We start from the raw sequence: 13,397 nt of genomic DNA on the forward strand, positions 1-13,397 counted from the left end.
AGTTTCCTAGTTGATTGAATGAATTGCAGTTATTTAAATCTGTAGAAGAGAAGAAGGTAAATCATCTCTTGACTGAAGAATCATCACAGAGTGGCTTAGGTTGGAAGGGACCTCAGAGATCAGCTACTCCAACCTCCCTGCTGTGGGAGGGAGAAGGCATCCACAGCCTCCCTGGGCAACCTGTTCCAGTGTCTCTAAAGAATTTCTTCCTAATCTGCAGTCTAAATCTCCCCTCCTCAAGCTTCAGTCCATTCCCCCTTGTCCTATCACTACAAGCCCTTGTCAAAAGTCCCTTCCAGTGATGACCAGGGGTGATGGTGACAGCTATTGCAAACTCTACATTATGTCCTTCAGCTCCCAGTGGCTTGTAGCTTCCCTTTCAGTCCATTCCAGAGTGTTTAAAGAAGTGTTCCAGGTACAAGGCATGGGTTATGAAAACACTGATGTTCTGATCTTAAAATTCCACCACTAAGCAGATTTCACATTGAATGTATTTTACTTAAAGAACAAAAGTGAACAAATGACAGACTCAGGAGGAGCTCTCTGCTGATTTTTTTTTTTTTAACTCACAGGAGAGTAAAATGGAGCACTTCAAGGTTGCTCTTTGTAGTCTACCTGGTTCAGCCAGAGAGTGCTGATCTAGTTCTGCAGGTCTTGGTGTTGTCTTTGGAAAACTTTCAGATAACTTCATTCAAATGACTATAAAGCTGTTGTGTGTCTCTTGTCAAGCACAGTACCTCTCAGCTGGCACATGTGGACCTTGTTCCAACCTTTTACATGGTGTTAGGACAAGGATGAAGCACCTGCTTCTTGTCTGAAGAGAACAAACTTGGAGGAAAAGCAATAATGGACTAATTTGGGTTCAAGTTTGTCCTAATTTTGATTGCCTCTCCATTCTAAAATTTAAAGATCTTGAGTGAAACTGAGACTTGTGATGTAAAATATAGATTCCCAGATTACATTGGGTTGGAAGGGACCCTCAAAGGGCTTCTTGTCCAACCCCCTGCAGGCAGCAGGGACACCTCCAACTAGATCAGGCTGCCCAGGGCCACATCAAGGCTGATCTTGGATGTCTCCAGGGATGGGGTTTCAGCCATGTCCCAGGGCAGCCTGTTCCAGTAGAGTTGAACTTGATTATTGTTAGAACTTGAATTATACTCTGGAAGGTCCTCCTGCATTGCCACTGCTTTGGCATCTGTTTCATTCAAGGAAGAAGCTTCTCAGTAGATCCAGGGTTTATTGGTTCTGGGAAAGAATGAGCTTCAGTGGAAGAGCAACAAGGACACACTGTGCCTTTAAACAGGGACAGTTCTTGTGAGTCAAGAGATTAGTTAGTGTCTTACTCATAAAAGCTGTGCATCTGGCAGCAGGCTTTACACTGAGTTGTTTTTATGAACTAGCATATGTTCTTTTTCCCACACCCCACCCTGGGGCATCATTCTTGTGAAGTGAGGCTTAAAGAAGCTTGGTCATATAGAAAAGTGGGAGGTACAGAAGGGAGAGGCATCTTCTTCTGCTTAACCATGTAAACAGGGTCTGCAAGGTGGTGGGTTTTGGTCCTCTTGCCTGCTTTCACCTTGCATCCCTTCCATCAGCTGTAGATTGTGATGTGTAGCATAATTTGTTTCTGCTTTGCTGGCAGAAGGGGAATTACTAGGCTGAGATACTGTAACCTGACTGCTGCAAGAGGTTCTGGAGTGGTACCTTTTACACTATTCCCACACCCATTTTCATCTCTGCCAACCTTAAGGAGAACAGGGATGAGTGGGCAGAGAGTGTTTTCACTGAGGCTCCTCACTTCCATTTGGAGTTGCTCAAGAGAAGTGAAAGGAGCTCTAATGGGGCAACAGGAATTTAAGACATGGATATGACTCTAGACTTTGTTACAATGAATTCCTTAAAAATGATTCCAGAAGAGGCACTATTGCTGGGACAGCATCTTCACAATTGCTTTTGCTCCCTCCAAACTAAAGGAAACTGCAGAGCATTTCAGCTTGCCAAATGCTGTCCCCACTGTTTGTGCAGCAGGTTTATGGTCACATGCTGAGTAATCCTGACACCAGGAAACAAAACAAGTTGCCTTTGTCACACAGCAGGTTAAAGGAGGAGCAGATTCTAACTCCCATCTCCTGGGACTTTGGCCCTGTCATTCAGGAGCTCAGTGGCAATCATGGTCATGATTTCAGAAGTCCTGTTCCAAGTGTGACTCGTTCTTCTTTACTGCTGCTGGTCTGATTCTGTGTGGTATTTTCATCTGGAACAGCAGGTGCCCTCAGATGAGATTTTTGCTGGGAATTGGGAGAACTTCTCCTGATCAATAAATCTGATCTAGTCCAACCTGCAGATGTTAGTCTGAGAGATTAGTGACTTGTTTTTTAGAGTAGATTGTAAAAGTCGTTTGGTGGCTTTGGGTGATGTACTGGAACATGACAGCCCTCTGCCATACCCTGAAGAGCTATGACTACAGACAAAGGGAAGTGATGCTCATTGGTTTATGTACATAGCTGCTGTTCTTTAAAAGCTGCTTGTACCTCAGGTTGTGTCTGATGTGCCAGAGCTGTCTGCATCTCTGCTCTTGGAGATCTCTGTTTTGTGTAACTGAAGCAATGAGCTTGACCTGTCTTGCCATTCCTGTCTGTTTCTGGACTGATGCCCTGTTCCTGTCTCTCCTGTATTCTTCCCTCTGTTGTACTGTACCGGTTTCTTTCAGTGCTCTGTGATTATCTAGGAGGATAAGGTTTTGGACTGATGCCTAGCTTGTGTCTCTTTGTATTTCTCTCCTTCTCTTTCTTCTGCTCTCTCCCCACCTTTCTCATCCAGGTCTCGTTCAGCGGTGTGTTGTTATCCAACGGGATGAGAACGGATTTGGGCTGACAGTCAGCGGAGACAATCCGGTCTTCGTGCAGTCCGTCAAGGAAGGTGAGCAGAGAGCAGCCTTTGCTAAGTGTGGTGCCAGGGAGCAGCCTGCACAGCTTTCATGGGAGTCCAAGAACCATGTGTGAGCTGGAGGAGAAAACTGCTCCTGCCTTCCTCACACATAGTGTGGCTAGAGCTCTAGGATAGATGTGCAAGCACAGTGTGCTGCGCTGCTGGGATGCAGTCATCTGGTGGATTTGGAAACTGACCTCTTGTGTCTGAGAGGAAGTCTTGTTTGGGACCTGGTGGGATTGTGGGTTGATGTAGCCACTGCAATATGAGAACAGAGCTGCTCTAGTCTAGATACTTAGAGATTTTTATCTGGTAGAAACAGAGGAAGCTTGAGCGAGTGCAGGAAGTAGCTTTGTGTGGAACTGCAGAAGTGCTTTAAACCATTTTTTTGCTTTGAATAGTTCTGTTGAAATTGGAACTAAATCATTTCTTGCTTCTCTAGATGGAGCAGCCATGCGGGCTGGAGTGCAAACGGGTGATAGAATTATCAAGGTAAGGGCATTCAAATCATCAGAGAAATAGATCCTTTGTATTGAATGCTGCCTTTCCCTGAAAGAGTGTCCTTGAGCTGTCTGCTGTGATGTTTGTATTTGCCTATGGGATAGGGGAAGGGGCTAAGTTTCCATGTTCAGGGGATCCCAGAACAGCAACCACTGAAAACCGACTGCTGAATGTTAGTTTTTGTTGTGGAGATCACTTTATGGGCAAGTTCAGCATCCTATAAAGTTCAGGTATTACACATAGAATAAATACAGAGGTGGGATGGGAGAGAAGGAGCAGAAATTTCTTGATAATTAGCTGTAAATCAGTAGTCTTTGGGGCTATATTTTTGTCCCCTAACTGCCCTCAGAGCTGTGTTCTCTCTTTCAAACAGCTAAGAAATCAAATCAGTAACTAAAGCCACAACTTGTCTGAACTATTGCTACAAAATGCTGTTGTGTTTTTGCAGCTGCTGACAGAGAAAGAGAATATATTTCAAGTAGGCATTTAAAGAAATGAATTTAAATAGCTACCCTCATTTTTTTTCCGCTCAATCAGAGGTGGATTGCTTTTTTGTGTCCATTTGCTTGGTTTCCTTTGGTCTGTTTGTATAGTTTTATTCTTTGCAGAGCTCTTCTCACCTAGATAAACTTAGAAGGAGCAAATGTTTATCTGAAAGACATGGTGATGGAGATGGAGGGGGAAGGATAATATTCCTCATGTGGTTATTCTTTAGTGTTTGGGTACCTTGGGTTGGAAATCAGGAGTAAACACTGTTAACTTTTGCTTCCTCCCTGTCCCCAGGTGAATGGCACTCTTGTAACACACTCAAACCATTTGGAGGTGGTAAAGCTGATCAAGTGTAAGTAAGGGCAGGTTACTATTTTTGTCACTGTGCTCCTTTAAAGCATGAAAGACATCATTTTAAAGGACCAGTGACCAATTCAGCAATCAAGTGACAACAATGAGGTTTAACCAGGGCCCATGCTGAGAGATAAAGGGTGTGTATGAAACAGTGAAGTGAAACTTCACTGACATCCCAACCTTGAGCTGACACATGCTTCTGGAGTTTCTCCTTAGCTTCATGTTTGAAGTCACCATCAAACCGTGCCTGTGTGTCTTCCCATCTTTTGATTCCACCATAGCTATTCAGACATTCTTAACGCAGGTTACTGTATGATGCTTGCAAAATGCTGGCATTCTTGGTTGATATTTTCTGTACCAAGAAGGTGGTAGTGGTGGTTCCATCCACCCTAGCTCAGTTTATTTTGTGGCATGAGCATGTGTGTACTGTAAAAACAACCTGATAGTTGTAACCTGATAGACTAGAAACTGCATTGCCTGCAAGGCTGATTCTAGGATCATAGCAAAGGATGAGTATAGAATCCTAGAATGGCTCAGCTTGGAAGGGACCTCAGAGATCATCTACTCCACCTCCCTACCATGGGATGGATACCTCTCAACTAGGCTTGGTTGCTCAAGGCCTCATCCAGCCTGGCTGTATTCAAGGCCAAGTTTTTGGATTACCTGAAATTTCAAGAGAGTTCTCTAAAACAGACCTGACAGTGTTCTCTGAAGAATGAATGGCTCAAGAATGGCCTGAGCTTTGTCTCTGGGATGAAAGGACAACCATAGAAATCTGTCAGTGTGTCTGAAGTGTGACTTCTTCTTCTCCTTCTCCCTGCAGCGGGCTCCTATGTAGCTCTCACCGTTCAGGGGCGCCCACCAGGGTCGCCTCAGATTCCATTAGTTGATTCTGAAGTGGATCTGGCAGCGTTTGGGCATATGTCTCCCATCATGACATCTCCCCATTCTCCTGGCACAGCAGGAAGTGCAGAAAGGATCACTAGCCCAGTGCTTGTGGGGGTAAGATTTAAAGCTCTTTGGAAAAAGAACCAATCTAGCAGTGGAAAAAATGTGGGCTTGGATCTCTTTTTTTTCTTGAATTGTTTTGCACAGCTCAACAAATTTGAATTGGAATATTTATCCTGCTACCCAGTGGGGGGAAAACCATTTTGCCAGTAAAAATATCCAGCCCCATCTGAGGTAACAGAAATACAGTTGAGGGGGTCAACCACAGGTTGTCTTGGACAGCATTTTGCATGATGTGAGGCTGTGTGTTGGTTTGGTCCGAGTCAGGCATGCTGAAACTTCTGTTAAAAAGTAGAGATAGCAAAGAAGAGTTGAGAAAGCAATTAAGCAAACACTTGTGGTCTGACTATTTTTATGTATTGATTTGTTTAATGTTGATAGCTGTGTTCCCAAATTAGGAAAGAATGCATAGGACAGGATTTGGAAACTTCAGTTGTTTCTTACAGGGCTTCAGAGCACAGATTAGGAAGTAGCTGAAAAGTTGAGCATATCCATTCCATTATCTTTAATTCCAGCTCCACCCAAATAACCCAACCCTTAATCTCTCCATGTTTTCTAGGAGGAAAATAATATTGTCCATAACCAGAAGGTGGAGATTTTGAGAAAGATGCTACAGAAAGAGCAGGAGCGGCTGCAGGTACTGGAGTTGCATGAGCTTAAGAGAGGTGGAGGAAAGCAGTGATGCACATACAAAGACTGATTGTTGAATCCCTGCTTAGCAGCACCTTCACCATGCTTTTGCAGAGCTTGTTGTTGCAGCTTAGCTTTTCTATATACTAGCCTAACACCAGAGATCTAGTCACACAAAGTCAGAGAATGACTTAGGTTGGAAGAGACCTTGGAGATCATCTATTCCAACCCCCCTGCCATGGGCAGGGATGCCTCTCAACTAGGCTCAGCTGCTCAAGGTCTCATCCAGCCTGGCATCCACAGGGAAGAGGCATCCACAACATCCCTGGGAAGCCCATTCCAGAGTCTCACCACCCTTACATATTGAAGAACTTCTTCCTCAGCTCCAGTCTAACCCTGCTGTCCCTCAGCCTCAAACCATTCCCCCTTGTCCTGTCTCTAGACACCCTATGAAAAGTCCCTCTGCAGCCTTCCTGTAGGATCCCTTCAGCTATTGCAAGGCAGCTCTAAGTTTTCCCCAGAGTCTTCTCTTTAGGCTGGCATCTACTTGCAAGGTGTGCTAATGTGCTGTTTATTGTTGAAAACGTGGAAATGGAATGCAGATTAGTAGTAGGTTGTAGTTTTCAGCTTTGATATTGAGGAGATACTGAGTTGAAAGCTCCTGAATTGTTTTTCAGTCTCTGCAAGAAGAGTACAGCCGGTCACATACCACAAGGCTGCTCAAGGAGATACAGGAAACAAAGAAACACATTCCCCAGCTGCAGGAGCAGCTGTCCAAAGCCACAGGCTCTGCTCAGGTAACAGAATGTGTCAGGCTGCTCTGTGCTGAGTTCCGGGTGAAAATTCCTGGGAGATGATGATGTTCTGGGCAACGAGGAGTTCCCTGCCCTGCTCTTCTCTGCTTCTACAGGCGAATTGCACCCTCTAGAGTTGAGTCTGGCAATTAGGCTTGCAGAGCTTGTCAGGCAATAAATACAGGGCAGTGTGTGGAGTAGACCTGACAGTGGACTTTCAGTTCTTAGTTTCATAGAATGGTTTGCATTGGAAGGAACCTTAAAGGTCTTTTAGATCCGAGCCCCCTGCCATGGCCAGGGACACCTTCCACTAGATGAAGTTGCTCAAGGCTTCTTCCAACCTGGCTTTGAACACCTCCAAGGAGGGAGCATCCACAACCTCCCTGGGCAACCTGTTCCAGTGTCTCCCTACCCACACTGTCAAGAATTTCTTCCTAATCTCCAGTCTAAATCTCCCCTCCTCCAACTTCAATCCATTCCCTCTCATCCTAACACTACAAACCCTTACATAAAAAATGTTTTACATGTAATCTGAACTACCTGGATTTGGAAACACCTAATGTTCAAGGATGTCTCCCAATATCTCCTAACCCCCTTTTTCTTTTTAGGATGGAGTCTTGTCCTCCAGGTCTGTTACGGAATCGCTGCAGATTAGCGAAGTGGAGGCAGAGAGCGGGGACTGTGTGAGCAAACTGGATTACAGTGGGGACAGCCCCTCCCGACCAAACAGTGACATTGCTGATGTGAGCTCCAGGACTTTGCTTAGATACCTTTTGGATTTGATTTTCTTCTGTAGATTCTTTGTTTCTGGTGCCCTGTGTGTCATCCATTGAGTCTCAGTAGCGCTGTGTATTGCTAGAACAGGCTTCTCTGTACGCATCCAAAATAGTTCCTGCAGAAGCACATTTTATTGTGCTTCCATTAGGGACTGGGAAAGAAATAATGAGGGGTTTGGGGTTTTTTTTTATCCAGATTTAGATTTTTCCTGGCACAATTCCTTTAACCAAACAAAGAAAGATTGATGCCAGCATCTTCTTCAGAACGTGGAGATGCCAATTAGAGCATCTTTTAAGAGTGTGGTAATGTTCTGGTGGTGGCAGCTGTGACTCAGATCCAGCCAGTGGGCAAACTGCCATCCATGTAAGTGGGGAAGAGCCTCACTTCTACCAACTCAGCTTCAATTATTGCCAACAGTAAAGCTCTTAGTCTGTTCACTCATTAGTTAGCAATCTGTGGGCTCATATGATTTCCCTATTGGAGTCTCTAGGCACCTAATCATTAGTGAAGTCATTATCTGATTAGCGCAGGGGAACGGAGACTCTCTGCTCTGGTTTTGGCCTAACTTTTTGTTTGAAGTTAAGCATGTAGGAGCTAAATTTTTGCTAGGAGGTGGAAGTGAAAGGGAGGTGGGTCAGATACACCTCCAGAATGTGAGCATACTTGGCTATTTTGAAGCCTTCCTCCTCCAGCTCTAAATCTGACTAGATAGCACTCGTGTTTGTGTATAAAATGCAGAACAAAATTCACAGCTCTCTTCCTGATAGAGTCATAGAATGGCTTGTTTTGGAAGGGGCCTCAGAGATCATCTGCTCCAGCTTCCCTGCCATGGGCAGGGATACCTTTCATCTGGACTTGGTTGCTCAAGGCCTCATCAAACCTGGCCTTGAACACCTCCAGGGAGGGGGCATCCACAATCACTCAGAGCAACCTATTGCAGTCCCACCACCCTCCTCCTTCCTAAGATCCAATCTAACCTACTCTCCCTCAGCTTCAAACTATTCCCCCTTGTCCTATTGCTAGACACCCTTATGAAAAGTCCCTCTGCAGCCTTCCTGTAGGCTGGAAATCAAGAGGCTGAGTTAGCAGCTGGCTGGGAAGACCCTGAGTGTTGTTGTGGATGCACTGAAGATGAACCAGCAGCACTTTGGTTTTGCACATCAAGCTGTGTCTACTGGGCCAAATGAGGAAGAGGTTGCCCAGCAGGTGGAGGGAAGTTACTGGCTTCTGCTATTCTGTCTCACTAGGGTTTTTGTTTTACCAAAACTGCTTCTGCATGTGGTTGGTTGGGGTGGGGTTTTTTGTGTTGGAAAGTGTGCATATGATGTGTTTTAGTTTGGTTGTTCATCCCTCAGCTATTTAGCAGTTCTCTCTGTGAGAAAGAAGTTTTGGCTATTGTGGCTGGCAAATTTCTTGTGCAGTTCTCATTTTCCTGCCTTTGCTGGCACTCACCAAAACTTCCTTCTTCCCCAGAGTCCTCGCAGTGGCTTGAAGGAACAGATTTATCCAGATGAGAGCCCAGAGAAGACTGAGGTTCAAGATACTGTGAGTACAAAACATAAAGTCTTACAACAGCATCTCCTGTAGTGCACTCATTAAAATCTTGCTGATTTCCCCCACTTCATAGATGGAGCATGCACAAACTTTGCTTTAGAAAATAAAATGCAATTATAGTTGTGCAAGGAAAGTTAATTAGCTGAGTAAATGTTTATGGAGCTTAAGAGCAGGCTCATTTAGAGGCAAGAAATACATAATCAGCAATAAAACAGCTGGACATAAAATAGGTAGAGCAGTTGTACACATTTTATTCCTTGAGGCCAGCAGTAAAGGAAAGAGCCTTTAGGATATTTTGTCATGAGGGATGGCTTCAAGATTAGGTAAAAGTGAAACACAGCAGAAAGTACAGACCAGTCTGAGTGTATTGTTTTCATCCTTAGGATGACTTCTAAAGTATTTTCCACCTCATCTGCTTGACTTCTCAAAGTCATAGTTCTCCTTTTGTAGTAAGATGGCATTTGTCATCTTAATGATGAAAACATGCCACATGCTTAGTATGCTTCTACCTGTGGGTGATGTGGTTGAGTTTGAGTGATCTGATTTAATGTTTCTGAATGCTTGCAACTTGGGAGAAGCATTTGTAAGGAATGCAGCTTGGGCACAGCTGCAGTTCACAACTGCAAACTTGGACAAGGCTGAGTAAAGACACATGGGTTTCCACTGAGGTTTGAGGAGGAGAAAAAAGCATAAAGTAACATCTCTAGCTTGGTGAAGGTTTACTGTGCCAAGAGAATAACAGCACTGTGCATTTCTTCCTTCCCTTCCTGCCCTTTCTCTTCCCTCACTTCCAACTCACCCCAGGATTGCCAGTCCGGTGTTGGAAGTCCTTTATCCCGAGTGGGGCCTCAGATCATTGGAGCAGAGGATGATGACTTTGACACTGAACAGGAGCAGGTGGGACTGTTTTAGCCTCAGCCACACCTTTTTCTTCCCTCAATCAGAATTCTGTTCCTCTGTGCCTGAACTGCATGTGCTTTATCACTTGTTTTTATTAAGCAGTTCTTGTGTGGTGAATGAGGAACTGGAGAATGTGATCCCTAGCGGTGCTGATTTTGCCAGATGAAATAATTTTGGGAATTTGTGGCAATATGTCATCTTTTGTTCTTTCTGATACTCTTTCTTCTCTTAATTTCAAGCTTTCTAGACATTCTTTTTGACTGATTTCATTTTCCTTAGCTTATTTATTTTCTATTAAGTTCATAGATTCATAGAATGGTTTGGATTGGAAGGAATCTTAAAGATCATCCAGTTCCAATCCTCCTGTCATGTGCAGGGACAGCTTCCCACTAGCCCAGGTTGCTCAAGGCCTCATCCAGCCTGGCCTTGAACACCTCTAGGCCAGGTTCTGTATTATTGCCACAGCAGTATAGCTACCATGGCTTTTGATTTATTAATCCTGTGTTATTTTAGCTGTCCTTTGCTGTTAATTGTGTTACATTACTTTGTGTTCAGGAGAATATTTTAAAGGAGTGTTATCTTTGTAAGCTCTTCCTGGGATGTTAGAATGGCATTGCAGAGGTTCTGGAATCGATAAGTTTTTATTCTAATTAAAGAAATGAGGAGCTAAGCTGTTGGAACAAAGCCTCTTGGTGGTTTGGTTGGGTTTTTGGTTTGTGTTTTTTTTGTTGTTGTTTTTTGTTTTGTTTTGTTTCTCACAGTAACTTTGTTGAATAATTCAAACAGTTTCTTTGCATCTCTGCAGATTAATGGACAGTGCAGCTGTTTCCAAAACATTGAGCTCCTCAAATCTCGCCCAGCTCACCTGGCTGTTCTTTTGCATCATGTGGTGTCCCAGTTTGACCCTGCAGCATTGGTAAGACGTTTTGGGGTTGTTTCCCTGGCCCAAATTGGTAGTCTTAACTGGAGTGTGTCAAGATCTCCTTGTTCTTGTGTAACTGGCAGTGCCATGGCTGGATTGGCAAGGAGAGAAATGCACATCCTGTGCAGGCATGAGGGTGTTTCAGACAGGTGAAGAGAAGCACACAGAGAACTGTCTCTTTGTGCTTACACTTCACTGTTGACAAACAAGTTCTTAGCTCTTGAAAGCATTTAATTCCACCTTGAGGGGATTAGTTGTCTGTGGAGAAGTTCTGATCTCTCTCTTCCTCCCCTCTCCCCAACCTCCCCTGCTTTCCCTTCACCTGGGCAGCCTAGCAGGGCAGTCTAGGTGGCTGAAGGTAGCTAAGAAGAATTTCAACTCAACAATGCTGAATTCCTTGAAATATTTGAAAGAAAACTTGGAGTTGGGATGTTAGAAGAGTTCTCTTGGTATCCTTTAATTTGTTGTCCTTTCTCCCACAGCTCTGCTACCTTTACACAGACTTGTACAAGCAAACCAACTCCAAAGAGACTCGGCGTGTCTTCCTTGAGTTTTATCAGTTCTTCTTGGACCGAGCTGCAGTAGGTTCCAGCCACTCCTCAGATTTCCAAGCATGTCCAGCAAGTTGACTTTCTCCACTCTCCTAAAGTGGAAAAAAAAAAAAAACCCACAAAGCAATTATTTAACTCCTCCAAAGCAAAAAGTTCCCAGTGACTATGGCAGAATGAATGGTGTATAGTCTGGGGTGCCTGGGTAACTCAATAAATCATGGGGAGTGCTTTATGTGATAGGAGAAATAATGTTGTGATCCATAAGCAAGCCCAAACTGTTACACATTGCCTTTTAGTTAATAATTGCTGCTATATTGATGTACTGGGAAACTTGATGTTTGAATACCTGAGAAACTTCCTCACTGTTATGTATTGGACTCTTAGGTGGTGTAGGAGAGGCTGGTACCACAGGTTTAGTTTAAATAAACCTTGGGTAATAAATATTCAGGGTGAGAGTCACCTCAGGTGTGTTCAGGTTGTGTGACTATGGCTATGGAGGGGATTTTCTTGTACTCTTTGTTTTATTGCAGGGCTGTCTGATGTGTATTTCTTTAGCATTTCTTTTCTTTTCTTTTGCAGAATCTAAAAGTTCCAGTTCCAGAAGAAATCTCCTTAGAACTAGGTAGGGTGCTCTTGCCTTGGGTATCTACTTCTGCAGTTTCTGCTCTCTGAAGCAGTCCAAGCAAGTTTGAAATGTGCTTGGAGTTAATTCAAGCACACACTGTCATGTGTTACAGGGAGAGACAAATAAATCTTAGTAGATTTCTTGAGGAGGACATAATGCATGCTCTGATGCATGTGTATCATAGAATGACTTAGGGTGGAAGGGAGCTCAGAGCTCATCTACTCCAAGCTCCCTGCCATGGGACAGGGACACCTCTCAACTAGATTTGGCTGCTCAAGGCCTCATCCAACCTGGCCTTGAATAATCTATTAACTTTTGTCTTGTGAATTACAGACAGAAGACGACCAGAACTCCTTCCTGAAGAGCTTCATCGTCAGTTTATTCAGACCATGCAAGATAAAGTTTGTCCAGAAGTTCAGAGGAATCTGGAAGACTTCAGGTAACAGCAGGGCCTGTCCTCAGTCAATGTCCAATACAGGGGAAGTCCAAACTTGAGGGGCAAAGTAATTAATCTTGGACTGAACAGGAAGATGCCCCTGGAGAGGGCCTCCTTGAATGTTTTTTGACAGTGTTCCAAGTAATCAATTGCAAGATTATTTTTAGAGTTTCAGTTCTTCATTCCTTGAAGCTGTTTGAGGCAGTTTCAGAATATGGTTTCTTAGGTGATGTCCTATAAATCCTTCTTACTAGTTGTGTTTATAATCAGCTTAGGTCTTTCTTTTTTTCCCTTTCTTTTTTCCTTCCCTTTCCCCTTCGGGCATGGAATAATCCACTTTAGAGAGCTGTCATGGGCATATAGTAGAATTTCATCATTAATATGCCCATTCATGTGAAGTCACAAGAGTTCTGTGCCAACATGAGATATTATATACCAAGACAAGTGTTCAGTAATGGACTTTTTCAGACCCCAGACTGTCTCAGTTCAAGGATGTTCTTCCAACATCCAACCTGGAATGCTGCTAAAACAGTAACTTCTTTTCCTTGACCCTCACAGTGGCTGCCTCTCTTGATAAATACCACACAGCTTTGTCCCTCCCAAGCCTGTCTTAGCTGTGCTTTGCAGGGATTGCAAATGTTACAGGGAAATGTTGTGACTGCTCTGTTTTCAAAGAAATAATGGAGGTTTCTTTTTCACACAGAATCATAGAATGTTAGGGCTTGGAAGGGACCTCAAAGATCAAGTCCAATTCCCTGCCAGAGCAGGATCACCTAGGACAGGTTACACAGGAACGCATCCAGGCAGGTTTGGAAGGAGACTCCACAACCTCTCTGGGCAGCCTGCTCCAGAGCTCTGTCACCATCACAGTAAAAAAGTTTTTCCTTCTGTTCCTATGGAACCTCCTCTGCTCCTGCTTGCCCCCAGT

At 44.0% G+C, this 13,397-nt stretch overlaps 1 protein-coding gene across 1 annotated transcript in view; it reads left to right on the forward strand.

Annotated features, from left to right (window-relative positions):
* Positions 1-3,370: 3,370 nt before the first annotated feature.
* ARHGEF12 (Rho guanine nucleotide exchange factor 12) overlaps positions 3,371-13,397 on the forward strand; it is a 32,492-nt gene continuing 22,465 nt past the window's right edge. The window contains exons 1-12 of the mRNA XM_054395699.1: positions 3,371-3,420; positions 4,213-4,270; positions 5,096-5,274; positions 5,840-5,917; positions 6,588-6,707; positions 7,313-7,447; positions 8,955-9,026; positions 9,840-9,932; positions 10,741-10,851; positions 11,340-11,438; positions 11,988-12,030; positions 12,367-12,472. Coding sequence (XP_054251674.1) covers positions 3,382-3,420; positions 4,213-4,270; positions 5,096-5,274; positions 5,840-5,917; positions 6,588-6,707; positions 7,313-7,447; positions 8,955-9,026; positions 9,840-9,932; positions 10,741-10,851; positions 11,340-11,438; positions 11,988-12,030; positions 12,367-12,472 — 1,133 coding nt within the window. The 5' untranslated portion in view covers positions 3,371-3,381. The remainder of the gene's footprint in view (positions 3,421-4,212; positions 4,271-5,095; positions 5,275-5,839; positions 5,918-6,587; positions 6,708-7,312; positions 7,448-8,954; positions 9,027-9,839; positions 9,933-10,740; positions 10,852-11,339; positions 11,439-11,987; positions 12,031-12,366; positions 12,473-13,397) is intronic.

The sequence above is a fragment of the Indicator indicator genome, chromosome 34 (assembly GCF_027791375.1).
Source record: "Indicator indicator isolate 239-I01 chromosome 34, UM_Iind_1.1, whole genome shotgun sequence".
Taxonomy (NCBI): domain Eukaryota; kingdom Metazoa; phylum Chordata; class Aves; order Piciformes; family Indicatoridae; genus Indicator; species Indicator indicator.